This window comes from Ranitomeya imitator, chromosome 3, assembly GCF_032444005.1.
Source record: "Ranitomeya imitator isolate aRanImi1 chromosome 3, aRanImi1.pri, whole genome shotgun sequence".
Lineage (NCBI taxonomy): Eukaryota > Metazoa > Chordata > Amphibia > Anura > Dendrobatidae > Ranitomeya > Ranitomeya imitator.
The window spans coordinates 665458159-665479709 of NC_091284.1; the positions used below are offsets into that span (position 1 = coordinate 665458159).

The window sequence follows — 21551 nt, forward strand, 5'->3', positions numbered from 1 at the left end:
CGCTGCGGATCCGCAGCCAAATCCGCACCGTGTGCACATAGCCTAATTCCAAAGGTATGTGCACACGCTGCGGAAAACGCTGCGGATCCGCAGCAGTTTCCCATGAGTTTACAGTTCAATGTAAACCTATGGGAAACAAAAATCGCTGTACACATGTTGCGGAAAAACTGCACGGAAACGCAGCGGTTTACATTCCGCAGCATGTCACTTCTTTGTGCGGATTCCGCAGCGGTTTTACAACTGCTCAAATAGAAAATCGCAGTTGTAAAACCGCAGTGAAATGTGCAGAAAAAACGCGGTAAATCCGCCATAAATCCGCAGCGGTTTAGCACTGCGGATTTATCAAATCCGCAGCAGAAAAATCCGCAGAGGACCAGAATACGTGTGCACATACCGAAACCCTACCCCTACCCCTAACTCTAACCTAACATTAGTGGAAAAAAAAAATTCTTTATTTTTTTTATTGTCCCTATCTATGGGGGTGACAAAGGGGGGGGGGGGGGGTCATTTATTATTTTTTTATTTTGATCACTGAGATAGATTATATCTCAGTGATCAAAATGCACTTTGGAACGAATCTGCCGGCCGGCAGATTCGGCGGGCGCACTGCGCATGCGCCCGCCATTTTGGAAGATGGCGGCGCCCAGGGAGAAGACGGACGGACCCCGGCAGGATCGGTAAGTATGATGGGGCGGGGGGAGCACGGGGGGGGGGGGGGAAATCGGAGCATGGGGGGGTGGATCGGAGCGCGGGAGGGGTGGAACAGAGCACGGGGGGGTGGAACGGAGCACGGGGGGGTGGAACGGAGCACGGGAGGGTGGAACGGAGCAGGGGGGGTGGAACGGAGCACGGGGGGTGTGGAACGGAGTGCAGGGGGGGTGATTGGAGCACGGGGGGAGCGGACAAGAGCACGGGGGGAGCGGAGCACAGGACGGAGGGGAGCCGGAGCAGTGTACCGGACAGATCGGTGGCTTGGGGGGGCAATCGGTGGGGTGGGGGCACATTAGTGTTTCCAGCCATGGCCGATGATATTGCAGCATCGGCCATGGCTGGATTGTAATATTTCCCCAGTTATAATAGGTGAAATATTACAAATCGCTCTGATTGGCTGTTGAAAGTGAAACTGCCAATCAGAGCGATCGTAGCCACGGGGGGGGTGAAGCCACCCACCCTGGGCTAAACTACCACTCCCCCTGTCCCTGCAGATCGGGTGAAATTGGAGTTAATCCTTTCACCCGATCTGCAGGGACGCGATCTTTCCATGACGCCACATAGGCGTCATGGGTCGGATTGGCACCGACTTTCATGACGCCTACGTGGCGTCATGGGTCGGGAAGGGGTTAAATGTGAACACTCCAGGTTGGGTGTCCATCTGCTGCATTGGGTGTAGTGGAAGAACCGTTGGTCCCTTTTATACTATTTCTATTGTGGTGAAATTGATGCTAGTTCTGTGGTGTCTGCCAATAATTTTTGGAAATGTGAACACTCATGGTTGGGCCTCCTTCATGCGTGCTGCCTGTAGCAGTAAGCCTCCGAGACAGACAGTCAGACCTCCACTACCAGTGTTACTATCCTTACATTTTTCTGACAATGGTAGTCTACAAAACTGATATTTGTGCCACCTGAGTGTGGCTCAGCATGAAAGCAGGTAGAGGTGTTGCATGTGGTATTAGGGCTCCCAACAAAGGGGCCCTACACTCATCCCTCACCCACCTCGTCTTATTGTGACGTTCAACTGAAAGCTGTAAATACTGTCCCAGACCCAGATACCTCATGCCTGGCTGATTGCTGGAGTGCCATGCTACAATTTATACTGTGGGTGAATGGAGGTCACTTTCTTGGTGTCTATCCCTCATGTGATGTGTTTTGGCAGCATCTGGTGCCGTTATAAAGTGTTGTGCATGCGTTTGTTCTTGCCTCCCATTGACGTGAATGGCTTTCGGCAATGTTCGATGAATTAATCGGCGAATATTGCAGATTCGGCGAACATTGAAACATTCGCTCATCTCTACTGACAACGTCATCTCATTCTTACCTAATCTGAAGAAGGACTTTGTGCACATTAATGTATTTCTCATCCACCAAGAACTTTAAATCTGAAGTCTCTGGATTGTCAAATTCCTTCTTCAGAGATTCTGCTACTGTCAAGTGTTCATCCGGCTCTTCAGGGAAAATAAAATATATATACGGTAGTTATTTAATTTCAGTTTAAAACCAAATATTTTCTGAACATCTTCATTTATTTATGATATTTCTCGGGCTTTTCCAGTAAGGAACAAGCAGCAGATCAGTACAGATATTCAGCGTCTGTTTCCTTTCTGTTAAACTATGAAGCCATCTAATATGTAAAGATTTCTCACCTACAGAAAGGAGGCGCCACATTATAGCAGGGGTGGAAAAGCAGGCAAACACATCATCGGTGCAAGAGAAGTGGGTGAGATGAGGGGCGATGACAGCTTGTCCTCGGCACTGCCCCCACATAAATACCTGACCACCCAGAGATTTAGCCGCTGACGTGTGGGATGAGTGGCATGCCGCAATTTCTACTATTCTAAAGAGAAAAACAGAATTATAAAGATACATTATGCTGCTGTAAACTATCACCTACAAATACATGAAGAATCAGAAAATACAGCAGTGTCTCTTTAAAGCGGATCTGCCACCCAATGTTTCATATTCAACAGGACGACATGATGGTACAGTGGTTGCAGAGAGGAATACATTTTTTATTTTGCCTCATTGATGCAAAGATAATAGCAATCAAAGTATTTGGACAACCCTTTTAATGAAAATTAACTACTCTGGGGCCAGTTTAAAACAAGTCTGCAGTCACGCAGGGTGTGCATTCTCAGCTCCGGGAACGGCGGTCGCATGACCACAAGTATGCGGTATGCCAGAATCCGACTAGACTGGCCTCGTGCAATACACTTGAATTGAGTCCATCGGAAACAGTCTAGTCGGATTGTGGCCGGGCGTATTAATATTGTATACTATTTGTGGTCATATAGGTTCAATTTGTCCGAAGGCAAGGTCAGCATCACATGTCACAACATCACACGAGAGCCCCAGGGAGAGCGACTGCTGGCGCCACCACGGTAGGCGAGTATAAGCTTCATTTTTCTTGTGGGGGCAAGCGAAGGGTATGAGAAGTTGTCCAAGCAGTGGACAACTTCTTTAAAGATTAAAATCAATAAATTCACACCGATTGCACTCGCCCAGTTTAAAAAGCCTTTTACTATCCAACAACAAATCACAATCTAAGCAGCATCTTCTGAACTTCTCTCACTATTCCAGTTGCTTTTTGTTATTAGGCTATAAGGAGAATCAGGGTTGAGGTCTTTCACCAATGAGACAACTGAAGATTTGGGGAGGGCACTTAGAGCGGTCCTAATACTGTTAGAGCTGTCCTAATACTTTGCTGTACAACCTTTGGCAACAATGAGCCACCAGCCATCCGAGTTTCTTCCCCTGAATTCTCTCAGGCTCTTGAATGTTGCAGAGTCCATCCCCTCAAACCGATCCCCCCTCCCACCCCCCCCACCCCAATAGCGGGCTCAGCGCTCTCCAAAGATTTTCAATTGGATTGAGATCAGGACTCCAACCATTTTTCTTCCTTAGGCCGGGGTCACACTAGCGTATAATACGGACAAGTGCTATGTGAGAAAACATCACATAGCACTCGAACCAGTGTTAATCTATGGTGCAGCTCACATCACTGTTTTTTTTCCTCGGGCGTATTCAGCGTGCATGTAAAAAAGCAGCATGCTGCGATTGTACACATGTATCACCCGAGTCTTGCCAATTCAAGTCTATGAGTGCGAGAGAAAAAACTCGGACACCACACGGACCATCAGTGTGACTTGTGAGAAATACACACACATTTTCCTCATTTCAGCCCATTGAGCTATAAAATTCAATGGGGAAAAGCAGTGAGCAATGTAAAGCCATATGCATGTCATACAGATACATAGGTGCGAGAAAATCTCATCATCGCACTACAAACGCATTACACACGGATGACCATACGGAGAACACTTGTGCGACTCTCGGCAGGGAGACTCGGACTGATTTTCCATACCTTAAGTGTGACCCCAGCCTTAAAAGAGAAACAGTCATCTGATTTACAGTGCCCAAACTGCGGGCAGCATGAGTCAGAGCGTGGCTGACCACTTGTAGCCAGGTATATTGTTCTCTGAAACGCTTCAGCATTTGAGAAAAGTAGTTAGAAGATCCAGCTGGGGACTACAGGGATTGATGAGACTAGTCTGGTGCCACTCCCCCATTTTGTTAATCAATAGAAGAAAAAAAACTATTAAGGCTATGTTCACACGTTGCATTTTTGAGGAGTTTTTCTTTTGCAGGCTAAAACTGCTTTCTTGGCAGTGAAAGGAACAACGTAAAAAAAAGAGCAAGTTTTCCTGAGTGTTGCCGTGTTTTTTTTGCAGCATTTGTGCTGCCTTTGGTCAGGGTACAGTAGTCTCTTGAAAAAATTGCTTCAACTTCATCAGGTTTTGAAGCCTGACACTTGCGTATTTTGTAGCATTTTTGCACTATCCAATGCTTTCAATGGGTGAAAAACGCTGAAAGAAGGGACATGCTGCATTTTGCAAAAACGCAACTCTGACAAAACAGTCAGGGAAAAAAAAAAAGCGGTGTGCATGAAATTTCGGAAATCTGAGACTTTGCTGGTCCTGTGAAAAACAGCTGAAAATTTGCATTAAAAAAACACTGCAAAAAGGCAACCTGTGACCATAGCCTAACACTTCTATGTTTGAACACTTTTTAGCCTACATTCCCACAATGAGCTTTTGATGCTGTAGAATTTCTGCATCAATGTTTTTAATTAGGTTGTTATTTATGGTTTTTCATTGCATTTTCTGTGCGTTTTTTAGCATACATTTTTATCTAGTTTTTGACGCTGTGGTTTTTGTCTCTTGTTGGTGTCATGCTTTAACCCCTTAGTGACGGAGCCAAATTTTTGAAATCTGACCAGTGTCACTTTATGTGGTAATAACTCTTCAACGCTTCAACAAATCCCAGTGATTTTGAGATTGTTTTTTCACGACTCATACTTTATGATAATGGTAAATTTAGGTCAATATGTTTTGTGTTTTTTTTTTTATAAAAAAAAAAAAAAAAATCAAATATTTGAGAAAAATGTTAAATTTGCAATTTTCAGAATTTGAATGATTATCCCTTTAATCCAGATGGTCATACCACAGCACACCATTAATAAATAACATTTCCCACATGTCGGCTTTACATCAGCACCATTTGTAAAATGTTCTTTTATTTTGTTAGCAATTTAGGAGGTTTAAAAATGTACCAGCAATTTTTCAAGGAAATTTACAAAATGTATTTTTTTTTTTAGGGACTTATCCATGTTTGAAGTGACTTTAGGGGTCTCATATATCAGGAAACCCCAAACATGATACCATTTTAAAAACAGCACCCCCTAACATATTGAAAAATGCTGTCAGGTAGTTTATTAACCCTTCAGGTGCTTTTCAGGAATTAATGCAAAGTGGTATGACAGAAATGAAAATGTGTATTTTTACCACCTAAATGCCGCTAGCTTCTGAACAGGTTACAACAGCCGTCAGACTATAAGGCCGCTATTTGGACGTGAATTGCCATCGCAAACATCAGGACCACACAATCATGAACTGAGGACACCAATTTGGATAAAGAGGAAGCTCCCACACTCTGCTAACCATTTATATGATGTAGTCACTATTTACAGCAGCATCTAAGGGGTTAAACAGATATGGACGGTGCAAACACTGATCGTCGCTGATGCAGTTGTCAGCTATAGTGGACAGCCGACAGCTGCTGGATTGTCACCTGTATGGGGAGGCTATTCTCTAATATCTCAGGTCAGTTAAGACGTATCGGCTGTCATTAAGGGGTTAAATAAAGATGCTTTGTTTTTGATACTTCCTGGTATTTGGTTTTAACAAAACTTTATTAACAGACTATAGGTGTGAATTATGTGACTTTTTGCCACAGAAACGTACCAAGAACAAAATGTGCGTTTTTCTACTAGTGGAATTTCAGCACCTAATGCAAGTCTATGGGGAAATTGCATGAAAACTCAGCGCACCCGAAAGATATTGACACGCTGTGGATTTGAACCACGAACTGCAGGTCAGTTTATGTGGAGTTAAAAAGAAGCACAGCGGGCAGGACATTTCTGGAAATCCACTTTGCAGGAACGGTGAGAAGCTGCGTTTTTGATGCAACAGAAATACGCAGTATCAATCATGCACCAGAAGCTCATCAAGGGAATGTAGACTTACTGTGCAAAAGTTTTAGGCAGATGGTGAAAAAATCCTGCATAGTACTGTATATGCAACGCATATTTTACATGAATAAAAAAAATCCAAAAGCGCATTAAAATGCACAGATTGCAGATGCTCCAGCTTGAAGATATTGTATGTGAAATTGCCAAGAGCAAATCTGGTGAGGATTGGAGTTTGGGTAACCCGGATTTTGGCTACATTCCCACAATGAGCTTTTGAAGGAGTCGGAGTGGCTCTGAAACGTGTTGACATTAAACCAACATTCCATATCCTATTGTGGCTTGTCATTTATCTGGCAGCGCAGGATACTTCCATCGCCCTTGGCAAATTCATACTCAGAGGTGCTAAAAATACTAACCGCAACTGTACATACAGTATAGGGAGGCAAGCCATCACTTTTCTTCTGCATGTAGAGGTCACTTTTTAGATTACAAAAATAATTGTTGAATCTGAATGGTTAAGAATCAATTCGAATGAAAAAACAACTGTACTAAGTAGGGGTTATAGTGGGGTTAAAATGGTATTTTATGGACAGGGAAGAAAAATTCTGCATGATTATTTTACTCCTGCAATCTTTACACACACAACACTATTATTATAGGGAATGAACTTGTTAGTGTCAAAAACACATTATCCACAAAGAGCAACAGCAAAATGCAAAATCTCCATGCAGATGACGGCACGTAGAAGCCATCAGGACTCGACTAATACATCGACATCTCATGTTCAAAAGAAAAAACACAATACCACTATATGCTCTTAGTTTCCTAAGGGATGTGTCTCATGAAAACGCTCTACTTCCTCGGAGCTGCGGTGATTATAAACGGTATGCAGCTTTGATGATGCACTGTGTGCGATGGCCGAGCTCTGGCAGCTATTCTGTAGACTAGAGCAAGCACAAGATCGCCATTTCTGTCACCTGTGCTGTAAAGTCAGGAAGCTTTACAGATGATAGAAATCTAAAGCTACAGAGCACATATATTCACAATCTACCAGCCAGGGCGAGGGGTCCCTACTATGAAGCCATTTATCAGATGGAAGGATATACATCTGAAACCTCTTGTCAAATGAAAAAGCGCTGAGAAATTACTTAATAAAACATACTAGAGGAGTCTTAAAGGGAATCTGTCAGCAGGCTTTTGCTATGTAATCTGAGAACAGCAAAATATAGTGTAGTAAGGACTAGTGATGGGCGAGTGTACCTGTTGCTCGGGTTTTCCCCAGCACGCTCGGGTGTCCTCCGAGTATTTTTTTTAGTGCTCGTAGATTTTGTTTTCATTGCAGCAGCTGATTGATTTACAGCTACTAGCCAGCCTAAGTACATGTGGGGGTTGCCTGGTTGCTAGGGAATCCCCACATGTACCCAGCCTGGCTAATAGCTGTAAATCATTCAGCTGCTGCGGTGAAAACTAAACCTCCGAGCAGTCAAATACTCGGAGACCACCCGAGCGTCCTGGGGAAAACCCGAGCAACGAGTACACTCTCTCATCACTAGTAAGGACGCTTAATTCCAGGAATGTGTCACTTATGGGGCTGCTTGCTGCAGTTCTGATAGAATCCTTGTTTTCTCTGTTGTAGCAGTGGTCAGAATGGGAAGCTCTGTATAACCCCGCCCACACTCAATTGGCAGATGGCTGACAATGTACAGAGTACACAGGAAGCTGCCAATCAGTGGTGGGGGCGGGTTACACAGGTTGCCTGGACTGCCCTGCACGTGAGTCCTAGTCCTGTAGTGAAAATCTTCTGCTGATAAAACACTAGTTGTATTAAAACTACAACACACAGTAAGTCACACATTCTATTAATCAGCCTGTCTTGCCCAATGTTATTCTACTCACAGATTAAAATAGCAAGAACCTGCTGAAAGTTTCGCTTTAAAGGGAATGTGCCAATGGATTATCTATTGTTTAAATTAGGTTTTCATGTGTAAAAATGTATATTTTTAATTTGCCATATGACTACATATAGATATCCCTGAAGGACACATTTAATATTTGTTCTCCTCTTCCAAAAACTACAACAACTTTGTCTATCCACATAGTTGTAGTTTTGAAACAGGAATGTGTAAAATATGTGTAACTATGAAAAAAAAAAAATCCCCGCAATTTCACTATTGTTTTTGGGTGCTGTTATGTGATTTTTCCTGCAGATATAGGGTTAATATGCAGGTAAAGTCGGGTTACAAAGAGCCAGTGTCATGCATGTCACTGGGCATGCTTACAGCTGCTTTCTCAGTGTATGGGCAGTAACTGAATCCAATCTGGACACCTCCTCTATGACTGGAAACCGGTGGCTACCAGGAGGAATAAAGAACAGTTTCAGTATGGCTGCCAGACACTTATAAAGCTATTTACCTGCAGATTAACCCTATATGCAAGATGACAGGTTCCCTGTTATGGTTGGCAATCAGGCAACACAGCGTGCAGTAATCAGCGCACATACAGAGATCTGGCAATAACCAAAAACAATAGGACGAGCTCTGAGACGTGGAATCTCTGTAGACTGCAGTACCTGATCTATCCTCACACAACTATAAGCAGCAGTGGATTGCGCCTATCACTACCTATGCAACTCGGCACTGCCTGAGGAGCTGACTAGCCTGAAGATAGAAATACAAGCCTGACTTACCTCAGAGAAATACCCCAAAGGAATAGGCAGCCCCCCACATATAATGACTGTTAGCAAGATGAAAAGACAAACGTAGGAATGAAATAGATTCAGCAAAGTGAGGCCCGATATTCTAGACAGAGCGAGGATAGCAAAGAGAACTATGCAGTCTACAAAAAACCCTAAAACGAAAACCACGCAAAGGGGCAAAAAGACCCACCGTGCCGAACTAACAGCACGGCGGTGCACCCCTTTGCTTCTCAGAGCTTCCAGCAAAAGTTAATAGCAAGCTGGACAGAAAAAACAGAAAACAAACTAGAAGCACTTATCTAGCAGAGCAGCAGGCCCAAGGAAAGATGCAGTAGCTCAGATCCAACACTGGAACATTGACAAGGAGCAAGGAAGACAGACTCAGGTGGAGCTAAATAGCAAGGCAGCCAACGAGCTCACCAAAACACCTGAGGGAGGAAGCCCAGAGACTGCAATACCACTTGTGACCACAGAAGTGAACTCAGCCACAGAATTCACAACAGTTTCCTTTAACATCTACAGCGGAGCTTTCTAGGCTTGCACCGATATTTAGGGGACTGTGAAAAGAGGAGGAGGTGTGCTGTGACATTGTCTACTGTAGATGGTGGATTTTGCGGTATCTAATTGTAATCCTGAGTTCTATAATGAGAACAGGAAATGCATGTCTAGTATAAGGGCTGGTGGACAGGCTGAACAATTGCACAATTTCTGTTTGTTTTTGTTTTTTAAACTATGGAAAATTGAAAAGCATTACCAAAATGTCTTCAAAAGCACGTTTTGCATAAAAATCTGACAAACAACAGGTTTTCTGATGACATATTACTTGTAAAGACTTTGGTAAAGAGCCAGATCACCTTCTACCAAATGTACCTGGTCATCACAGCTCCTTCAGTCCTGGTGCATGGATTTAATGGAGCAGCCTTCAGCAATTACAGCACAAACCCTTAAATAGCCTGCATCCGGTCATACCTTGAATAAAAGTTTTTTATTGCACTTCCAGAATATAATAGCAATGGTTCATTGCTTTTATATGCCGGAAATCCAATAAAGATATTTTATTTAAAGTATGAGAGAGAACTGAAAATTATTTAAATCATCCTAGAATAGCGTTGGGCATCCATCAGCCCATGTGGCCCCGGGATCCCTTCTTTCCCCAGGGTACAGTACCCCGAGCAATCACTCCCTGACACACACACAGTATTAACCCTTTTAGTAGCACAGATGTCGCTGTAGATACAAAGTCACATTTTGACCTTTGGGCAACTTCACCAAGTGTGAGGCACCAAAAGCAAGGTATAAGGTAGCTGGAGGCAGGATGAGCAATATGACTAGTAGAAGGTACCAGAAGAACATTAGCTTTAGGCTGGGGTCACACTTGCGAGTGGAATGTGAGAAACTCGTACGAGTCTCTCGCCTCAATACCCGGCACTGCCACCGGCACTCAGGACCGGAGTGTGCTGCTGCATAGAAATACATGCACACTCCGGTCCCGAGTGCCGGCGGCTGTGTCGGGTATTGAGGCGAGAGACTCGTGCTAGTTTCTCGCATGGCACTCGCATTTGTGACCCCGGCAATATACAAAGTCTAGCATTAGAGCTTTTGTGGAGCTATGGGCAGCACTCTCACAGCGGAGGTCTACTTCACATCTGCAGACAAATACAAGAAGAGTATGGGGTCCACATGGTAGCTAGTAAAAAATAAAAAGGTTGAGAATAATCCAGGTTTATTTAGATCAGAGTGGCAAATGTGTTAAAAGATGACCTACTATCTCCTGGAAAGCATCATTAAATTAAAGGAAACAAAGTTATAAAACTAGTTTCTTCTTGGATCCAATTTGCCTATTCATTTTTTGGTGTGAAAAAAAAAATCAGAACCCATACAATTCACTATTAAGACAGCCCCTTCTTGATCAAAATTAGTGACCGCCCGCGTTTGCTTACGCATGTCGTTATGATCTGGTGGCCTTGGAGCAGCATGAGACGTAGTCTGGAGAAGGTGGTCCCTGTACTGACCGCAAACCCTGAACCTAGCAGTGCAACTAAAAGTAGCCGTGGGGGGTACCTAGCACTCCCTAGACCCCTCGACACAGCCGAAGATGTAACTACCCCTAAAGACAGAAACAGGAAACCTATCTTGCCTCAGAGAAAATCCCCAAAGGATAGATAGCCCCCACAAGTATTGACTGTGAGAGGAGAGGGAAAAAACATACGCAGAAATGAAATCAGATTTTAGCATAGGAGGCCATACTAGCTAAAAAGAAAGAATAGAACAGAGTACTATGCGGTCAGTATAAAAACACTAGAAAATATCCACCGCAGAAAATACGGATCACCACATCTGACTAAAGACATGGGGGGGTATATCTGCATCGCCAGAGAAATAGCTAGGCTGCAAAAAATCCTTCACAGACCAAGCTGGACAAGACAAAAACATGAAAATGCACAGAATTATAAGGTCCACTGCAGGTGGACAGCAAAAACAAAGCCAGGACTTATCTTTGTAGAAAAACACAGCAAGCTGGAGAGACCAGCAGGGAAGTGAATCCTTCAAGAACAATGGACAACTGGCACTGACTAAAGGATCCAGCAAAGCTATACACCTGTCCACTCCTGCAGTCCAGGCACAACTGCATTACCCTCTACAACGACCGGAGGGAGCCCAAAAGCTGAATTCACAACAGCATGCTTTTTTTGCGGTGTGCGTCAAGGCGCGGAAAGCACACCATGTTGGAATTTTTGAGGTGGCAAATTTCAGTCAAATATGCGCAGGCGGATGAGCGCGTAAAAAAAAAAGGATTAAGGTCTATGGGAATGCATGCGTACGAATGCGTTCGATGCCCTTGAGTACTTTGGACTGCACATGTCCAGGAACTGATTTAGACACGCCCTCCTGGAAATATCAAACGCATGCGCATAAAAAGCACAAACGCATGTCAAAACGCATACAAACGCTGCGCTTTTTTTGCCGTCATGCATGAGCTGATGTGGATAAAAAACGCTGCGTTACCATGCGTTTTTGCATGCGTTTGCGGACGATACACTGCGGACACAACTGCAAATGTGAAACCAGCCTTAGAGCCATTTATTGCAATAAATCATATACTTTTCTAGATCTGCCCCAAATACTGCTTACGCTTACATACACCTACCTTTCTTTTTCCACACATACTTGAACAGGGTAGGACTGATTACTTTTATTTCCAGTTCCCAACTGGCCATAAGAGTTGGCTCCCCAAGCGTACATTACACCTTCATCTGTCACTGCCAGAGTATGTGCATAGCCACACACCACCTGCAAGAGACAACAGATATCGATAGAAAATTATAACGAGAACTTTGAGGCGACGTCCACACACTGCATACTATTCTCACATCCAACTTCAGTAACTACACAGTGAAAGTGACAAAATACATACAGTGCCTTGCAAAAGTATTCACCCCGCTTGGCTTTTTACCTATTATTTTTTTACAATATTAACTAGTCTAAGTTGGTGAAAGGAAGTGAGAAAAATATAGGTATACATTAAATTAATGGGATCAAGTACCTAAAAGTTTAAAAGTTAGCATTTGTATATGTATTCACCCCTTTTCCTATGAAGCCTCTACAATTTTTTTGATTCAAACAATTACCTTCATAAGTCATGTGATTAGTGAAAGGAAGTCCACCTGTGTGCAATCTCAGTGTCACATGGCCTGTCATTATATACACATTTTTTCTGAAAATGCCACAGAGGCTGCAACACCATTAGGCAAAAGGCACCACTAACCAAACACCATGAAGACCAAGGAGATCTCCAAACAAGTCAGGGTCAAAGTTGTTGAGAAGTCAGGGTTGGGTTATAAAAATATATTCCAATCTCTGATGATCCTCAGGCCACCATCAAATCTATTATCATCAAATGGAAAGAATATGGTACCATAACAAACCTGCCAAGAGAGGGCCCCCCCACTAAAACTCTCAACCCAAGGAAGGAGGGCATTAATCAGAGAGGCAGCACAGAGACCAAAGGTAACCCTGAAGGAGCTGAAGTGTTCCAAAGCGGAGACTGGAGTATCTCTCTATACGGCCACAATAAGCAATACACTTCATAGAGGTGTCCTTTATGGATGAGTGGGCAGAAAAAGCCTTTACTTACACACAAAAATTGTAGACCCATTTTGCGTTTGCCAAAAAGACATATGGAGGAAGGTGCTGTGGTCAGATGAGCTCAAAACTGAGCTTTCTGGCCGCAAAGATAAACGTTTAGTCTGGCATCAAACCAATGCAGATCATCACCCAAAGAACACCATCCCCACAGTGAAACATGGTGGTGGCAGCATCATGCTGTGGGAATACTTTTCGGCAGCAGGGACAGGGAAAATGGTTGGAGTCGAAGAGTAGATGGATGATGTGAAATACAGGGATATTCTTGAACAAAACCTATTTGTCTATTAGTGATTTGTGACTGGGACGGAGGTTCACCTTCCAACAAGATAATGACCCAAAACATACTGCTAAAGCAACACTAAAGTGGTTTAACCCCTTCATGACCTTGGGATTTTCCGTTTTTCCGTGTTCGTTTTTTGCTCCCCTTCTTCCCAGAGCCATAACTTTTTTATTTTTCCGTCAATATGGCCATGTGAGGGCTTATTTTTTGCGAGACAAGTTGTACTTTTGAACGACATCATTGGTTTTAGCATGTCGTGTACTAGAAAACGGGAACAAAATTCCAAGTGCGGTGAAATTGCAAAAAAAAAAAGTGCAATTCCACACTTGTTTTTTTTATTGGCTTTTTACTAGTTTCACCAAATGCTAAAACTGACCAGCTATTATGATTCTACAGGTCAGTACGAGTTCATAGAATATAGACAACTAGCAAACTCCAATGTATTGTGATGCAAAATATTTCCAAGTTTAGTTCTTTATATGGATGCAAATTAAGTAACTACCATTGGGGATCCATCAAGCATACTACTATATCTAGCACACTGATGAAGGTTCAGTACAGACCAAAACGTTTGTGATTACTGTATGTAAATAAACTGCCCTTTTTTGCATCACAATACATTGGGGTGTGCTAGTTGTCTATATTCTACATATTAAGGTCTGGGAACCTATGACTGTGCACCTCCCCTCCTAGGCTGTGCTGAACACTTTCTATACCACAGTACGAGTTCATAGACGCCAAACATGGCTAGGTTCTCTTTTATCTAAGTGGTGAAAAAAAAATGCCAAATTTTGCTAAAAAAAAAAAAAAAAATTGCGCCATTTTCCAATACCCGTAGCGTCTCCATTTTTCATTATCTGGGGTCGGTTGAGAGCTTATTTTTTGCGTGCTGAGCTGGCGTTTTTAATGATAGCATTTTGGTGCAGATACGTTCTTTTGATCGCCCGTTATTGCAAAAAACCGTAATTCTGGCGTTTCAAATTTTTTTCTCACTACGCCGTTTAGCGATCAGGTTAATCCTTTTTTTTTATTGATAGATCGGGCTATTCTGAACGCAGCGATACCAAATATGTGTAGGTTTTATTTTTTTATTGATTTATTTTGAATGGGGCGAAAGGGGGGTGATTTAAACTTATACTTTTTTTTTTCACGTTTTTTTTTACTTTTGCCATGCTTCAATAGCCTCCATAGTAGGCTAGAAGCTGGCACAACGCGATTGGCCCTGCTACATAGCAGCGATCATCAGAAATACAGCAGAAATACAGGTGTGCTATGAGCGCCGTCCACAGGGTGGCGCTCACAGCAGGCCGGCATTAGTAACCATAGAGGTCTCAAGGACCTCTATGGTTACTACACAGAAGCATTGCTGGCCCCCGATCATGTGACGGGGGTCAGCGATGCGCTCATTTCCGGCTGCCCGGCCGGAAGCGCCGGTTAAATGCCGCTGACAGAATGAGGTTAAGAGGAAACGTGTAAATGTTTTGGAGTGGCCTATTCAAAGCCCAGACTTTAATCCAAGTGAGAATTTGGTCAGACTTGAAGATTAGGAACATAGTTAGTGTGGCCGAAAAAAGGCATTTGTCCATCAAGTCCAGCCTATATTCCATCAGTATAAATTACCAGATCTACGTCCTTCTAAACAACCTAATAACTGTAAGATACAATATTGTTGCGCTCCAGGAGGACAACCAGGCCTCTCTTGATCCCCTTGTCCGAGTTCGCCATCATCACCTCCTCAGGCAAGGAAATCCAGATTCTCGCTGCCCTAACAGTAAAGAATCCTCTTCTATGTTGGTGGAAAAACCTTCTCTCCTCCAGACGCAGAGAATGCCCCCTTGTTACCTTCACGTTCCTTGGTATAAACAGATCCTGGGAGAGATATTTGTATTGTCCCCTTATATACTTATACATGGTTATTAGATCGCCCCTCAGTCGTCTTTTTCTAGACTAAATAATCCTAATTTTGCTAATCTCTCTGGGTATTGTAGTTCTCCCATCCACTTTATTAATTTTGTTGCCCTCCTTTGTACTCGCTCTAGTTAAAATTATATTGCTGTTCACCAGAGGAAACCATCCAACTTGAATGAGATGGGGAAGTGTTGCCTTGAGATCTAAGCAAAAATCACAGTAACAAGATGTGGAAGTGCAGACTTATCCAATGCGACTTGCAGCTGTAATTGCCGCAAAAGGAGGCTCTACGAAAGTACTGAATTTAGGGGGGGGGGGGGGGAATAGTTTTAGTTTTCAGTTATTTTGTCCTATTAATAAATCCAGGTTGTGAGGCACCAAAACACGAAAAATGCCATTCTTTTGCAAGCCACTGTATATGAATTTTATGGTTTATACATGAAGTCTTTGAATGTGGGATTTTGGACAAGATCTTGCTCCATATTTCTTATTAAAAAAGGCTTCAAATTCTGTTTCAAAAAGCTCATGGTGTTGCTCTTTACCACATTTTATTTTCAGAATGGAGAAAAAAAAAAAAAGAAAGCAACATGTCAATTTTTGAACTGTTTGCACCAGGGTTTTAAATGCAGTTTTTGTACATAACGATTTTCTCCTGATCTAAAATCTGTGTGATCATACCCCCAAACCTTTATAATGCTGCAGATTTAAGAAATAAAAATTATTAACACATCTAAAGCAAGAGCTCAAACTAGTGCACACTCTCTGTGAAAATCACAGATTGAACTCGTGTGAAAAACGGACATCTGATTGAGCCCTAATGTGTATTGGGGTCCATCAGATAGAGTTCTATACCCCTATTGGGTTTATAGAGATCCTGGTGTATGAGATGTCACAATACACATGGATTGTGTTTAGTTTTTTTTTTTTTAAATCTGCAGCATATTAAAAGGTTTGGGGATATGTTCACACAGATTTTGGATCAGGCTTTTTCTGTCTGAAAAAAAAAAAATCATCACCAAATGATGTGCTCGGCCTATAGTCTAATGTGTATGGAGAGGCACCTTAAAGATTATAATCAGCAGAGATGATACAAAACCTCTTCGGTGCATGGAAGACACAGGTAAATGATAGCCCGAATCGTTGTTCAACCAACAGTTATCTAAAATATATGGGTGCATGGCTCTGCCTTCTCTTCCAAATACCAACCCCTGTAGCCAGTTTCACAATGACTAATAACATGGGTTATATTACGGATTATGTTGTAGAGACACCAACAATTTGCAGTAAATCATTGAGTAAACACACCTGTTCCACGCGAACACCTTGAAGAGTAGCTATTCTGCATGGCGTTGGCTGGTTTCCACTGCTTCCCAACCCTAGCTGTCCATTTCCATTGTAGCCCCACGCATAAACCTTATCAAACAAGAACATAGATAAACACAGTGTTATCTTTCATTACTGGCAGAGCCTGGAATGAAGCAGCTTGCGCTATCGCTGCATTATTTTATCAGTCTGCTATAAATGCCAGATGCTAAGAAAGAATGGACAGTGCAAGTGCAGACATATTATTCTCTCTAGGGAATTTACAGTTTATTATACTCTGTAAATTTCCCTAACTTTCAATTTTTTTACATTAGAGAGCCATGAATCTTCTATACATCCTGTAGGAGAAGGAAGCATTAACATATTTATGCCATACATAACAGAAAATGAACAGTCGAGATTATAGGATTTGTGATTAAAGAAAAAAAAGGAATTAATCCTAACAGTAATTGCATTTCCAGGCATCCATCCAGCATGACAGGAAGTAATTCTTCTCATCCTCTAGGGACAGGAAACACAAGAGGCTAAAAGCCCCCTGCCTCCACTTTACCCTCAGGTGTTTTATCAATCACCACACCAGGATGGATGCAACTTTTATGGAATTCTCTCACACAAATGTTAACTTGACATACGCACAAGGAATTCAAAGGAGGGAATGTAAGGGTGCGGTCATGATGGACACCTGGAAATACAATTGCCGGTAGGAGCAATTCCTATTTTCCCCAGGACATCACCTTATGACAGCATGACAGGAGAACTACCAAATAAATGAATTCTAGGATAGGACCACGGCCTGAAGGACCCAATAATATGTCCAGTTTGTAGGGTCTACAGAAGGTGCCTAAGCTAGACCAGGTCGCGGCCCTACAGATCTGGTCCAGAGAGGCTGCTGCCCTCTCGGGTTAGGAGACGAAGTTGCCCACGTGGAATGTGTCTTAAAGTCAAATGGGGGGGGTCTTTTCTTTCGAGTCATATACCAGGGATATAGTCGAAGTGATCCACCTGGCTAAAGTCATTTTTGAGGCTTTCCTGCCCTTGTTTCTGCCGGAGTACTGAACAAAATAGGTTTGAGTCCTGTCTCCAGGGTCCTGTAGTTTCCACATAACCTATCACCAACCTCCTTACAGCCAGTGCATGGAATGATCTCTTTCTCTCATTCCTTGGGTGTTGACAAAAAGGAATGTAGAATGATCTCTTGGTTTAGATTTGTATTGGATACCACTTTTGGAAGAAAAGACGGGTCAAGCCTGAGTACTATCCGATCATCCAGAATACACAGAGAGTCTTTCACTGATAAAGCCTGAATCTGTCCCACTCACTTTGCCGAAGTGACTGCTACTAAGAACACCATTTTCATGAAAAGTAATCAGATATTGACCTCTCCTGAGGCTCAAAAGGGAGGCTTACACAAAAGAACCAAGTGCCAGATTTAGGTACCATAGTGGTACCAAAGAGAAAAAAAAAGCCAAGGCACTTCTGGAAGAGACGTGGGGCACAAGTGGAACACCAAATCAGTCACCAATATCGTGAAAACACTTGGCACTCCTTTTTTCTGTATTCAACAGAAATATTTATTAATAGTGGTCTTATTTAAGTCCTCTTTTTCTCAGAAGAGGCAATTTGCATATTAAATTTGCCAGAGGAGCATTGCACAGCAAATAAGCCTTCTTACCTTGAAAAGACAGAGCTGGTATGTCACTCTCCATAAGGAGAAACCTAACCCCAGTCCAGAGCCTCTCACCTAGCCAAATCAGTTCTCATGCTTCGCACTGACGAGGGCCAAAAGCCCGAAACACCGTGTCTGCGAATTGAGATACTGATTTGGCTTTTATCCCAAGTCATATTGCATGACTCGTTAAAGGGTTGTGACTTGTACGATCGCTACTTCCAACAGGTGGCGCTATAGAGTTTAAGTCCTCTTTTTCTCAGAAGAGGCAATTTGCATATTAATAGTGGTAAAATCCATAAAAAAATTATATAGAGATGTTTCGGTCACTACAAGACCTTCATCAGTCTGATCCTCATGCACTTTGTTCCCGTAACAGAGCACTCATTTTTCTATGTGAATCAACTGGCCCATCCTCTCCTACATGCAAGATCATTATCAACGCTGTCTCCAGACTGTAACCACACCGCCTTTCATCTGGAGGGTCATCACTGACCATGCCCCTTCAATTTTAATTGGTCTGTCATGCTCATGCCTCTTTCTCTAAAAGAAACATCCATGCTGGTTTGGATCACGCCCCTTGCAATCCATTGGCTAACTAGCTGTACGTCTTTCAGTTCCCGTGTATTTTTAACATACCACAAGCTGTGACAGTGCTTCCAGCCTGAGCAGTGGACACCGCTGCCCTCCTGGCACTGCAGCTCATAGTTCCTTATTATCCAGACAGTATGTTCTTTGGTTACACCTTTTACACTAGTTGAGAGCACTTGTCAGTATGTTTTTCCTTACTATGCATACCTAGTTTGTGTGATGTATACCAATGGTGTCAGTTTTGATACAGTATTAATTTGATCTTTTAGATCCCGGTTTTCTCCCCGTCTTCCTTTTCCCATCCTTTCCATCTGTTCTGTCCTTATCTGAGTGATTGACAAAACATCTAATACTACAATGATGCTGACAGGTAAATTCCTTTTTTTGCCATGTATTATTAGCATTTGTATATTTAGGATTAGGTTTTGCTTTGCACTTTATGACATATTTGTTAATTGTTTTTTCTGGATAATTTTTTTTCTGGATTTTGCCACCATTAATAAATATTTCTGTTGAATACACCGAAACGAGTGCCAAATGTTTTTCACAACACCATAGTGGTACCGATTATTATCTAAATGTAGGTCTTAATCTGGTGACTGCTTTTGAAAACCTAGCAATGTAGGGATGGTCTGAGAGACTTTGGGACCCCTGTTCTCAGGATTGTGGGAGTCCCAGTATTTGGACCTCAGAAAAATCACACATTTATCACCTGTCCTGTGTGATTATGAGACAACCCCTTAGAGAGCTTTTCTCAATAAGTTGCATATATAAAACACAATAGCAGACAGAATAAGAAGTATTCTGCAGAAGAGATCTCAGACAGCCTCTGCAGGGCCACAATCCATAAGTAAACATGCTGGGCAATAAGATTTATAAGTTACTATTGAAGATCAATGACAGCCTCTACTCAGAAGCAGTCAGATACTGCCCCTAACAGGCAGAGCGGAGCTATGATGACAGCTGTGTGCGCTCTTCCTAGTCCAGTGTTAATCACATCGGCTTGCAATAGAGCTGTATGTACTTTTGTAATTTGCTTTATAATAAAAATACCGCACTCTTCACCCTATCCTGCAAGTCCACAAAAGAGGAGTCTCAAACAAGGCGTCACAGGAGGCTGGGGCTGCACTCACTTCCCGGCAGCGTTTATTGCCCTTCTTGGAACAGGACATCATCAGGTGGCAGCGCTGCCTTCTGAAGAGGTCAGGAATCTATGGTAGTTGGCACTCTGCTTCTGTCTCCGCAGCTTCTAACTGTGAAACAAGACATCATCACTGGAGGAGCCGGGCAAGTGTTGGAACCCTGGACAAACAGTAGGCCCCACTCGCCGTCAGGGGCACCGGCATGCTCTGGAGCCCGTGGGTCAGGGGAGCCCGGTGCCAGCGCTGGCATCGGCTCTCCCCAAAGACTCACCTCTTCCCATTCCCTGCAGCTCTGGTATCTTCAGCATCTTCTGACTCTCTGACATCTCAGGGCAGAGGGCACAATTACATCACTATAGCATGCCGTCTGCCGAGCAGCGAGAGTGCCAGACGTTGAGGAAACCAGAGCTGGGGAAGGAGGAGGGGTGAGTATTTGATTATTTCTTTTATGTATGGAGTACTATATACTGTATGGAGCAATATATGGGGGCATTATATACTATATGGAGCAATATATGGGGCCCAATAGTCTGCACTGAGCATTATATGGGGCCCATTATTCAGTATGGAACATTATATAGGGCCAATATACTGTATGGAGAAATATATGGGGCCCATAATACTGTACGGAGAACTATGAAGTGCCCAAAATTCTGTATGGAGACCTATGTGGTGCCCATAATACTGGATGGAGGACTATACTGTCCAGTCTAAAATGACACTGACTGCAGACTTGAATCCCCCAGCGCATGCACTGTGAGGATTTGCTGGTCTCTGAGCTATTGTAGAATTTACAATAGATATTCCTCATGTAAAGTAAGAAGTGAGTGAAATCTTTAGCATTGTACTATACTTATATTTCTTATCTGTTCATCATGAATTGTGTTATGTGTTAAAGAGGTCCACTGAAACCAACGCATGGCCCACAAAATCCTGGGGCCGGCCCAGCTTCTGCTGGAAAGCAAGGAGGGATGTACTGTAATCAAGCTGTAATGAGTGATGTACTTCAGGATAGGACTTTATATACAGGACTTAAAAGTAATGTACTGTAGGTGCTGTACATAGAGGGTCAGAGAGGAGATAAGCTGTTGCCTGCTGCGGAGATATCAGTGAACACAGAGGCAGCTATGCTGATGTAGATGGCAGAAGATAACATAGAAGAGACAGGGTACTGTACAGGAGCAGAGAGGTCACATAATCAAAAGTGAGTAATAATACACGGTTTATCTTGATAACTCCAGGTGGTGGGTCCAGTAAGGAACAAAGGAAAGGGAGAGGTCTGCAGCCCTGTAGAGAAGCAAGTGTTGATGAGAAATGTGCAGTAGTTTCAGCTGATAATAGGACGGCCTATGCAGTTACTATGTGATTCTGCACACACAGGAGCAGGGATTAAAAACATTTAAAAAAAAATAAAAATCCTACACAAAAGATAGATTGTGCTATGCATGTACTGTTCTTTGGGAAAAGTATTGCACCTTTTTTCCCTTTTTTGGACCAGCTCCACCTATGTGCAGCACATTTTATGGAGAGCACACAGATTACTAGCGTAGTATTAT

The 21551-nt window shown here is 42.9% G+C and overlaps 1 protein-coding gene across 4 annotated transcripts in view; it reads right to left on the minus strand.

The window, feature by feature from the left end:
- RCBTB2 (RCC1 and BTB domain containing protein 2) overlaps nucleotides 1-21551 on the minus strand; it is a 125498-nt gene that overhangs the window by 35658 nt on the left and 68289 nt on the right. For all 4 annotated transcript variants that reach the window (XM_069758302.1, XM_069758299.1, XM_069758300.1 and 1 more), the window contains exons 6-9: nucleotides 16579-16686; nucleotides 12088-12230; nucleotides 2361-2551; nucleotides 2036-2162 (exon numbers count right to left, since the gene is read on the minus strand). In XM_069758302.1, coding sequence (XP_069614403.1) covers nucleotides 2036-2162; nucleotides 2361-2551; nucleotides 12088-12230; nucleotides 16579-16686 — 569 coding nt within the window. The remainder of the gene's footprint in view (nucleotides 1-2035; nucleotides 2163-2360; nucleotides 2552-12087; nucleotides 12231-16578; nucleotides 16687-21551) is intronic.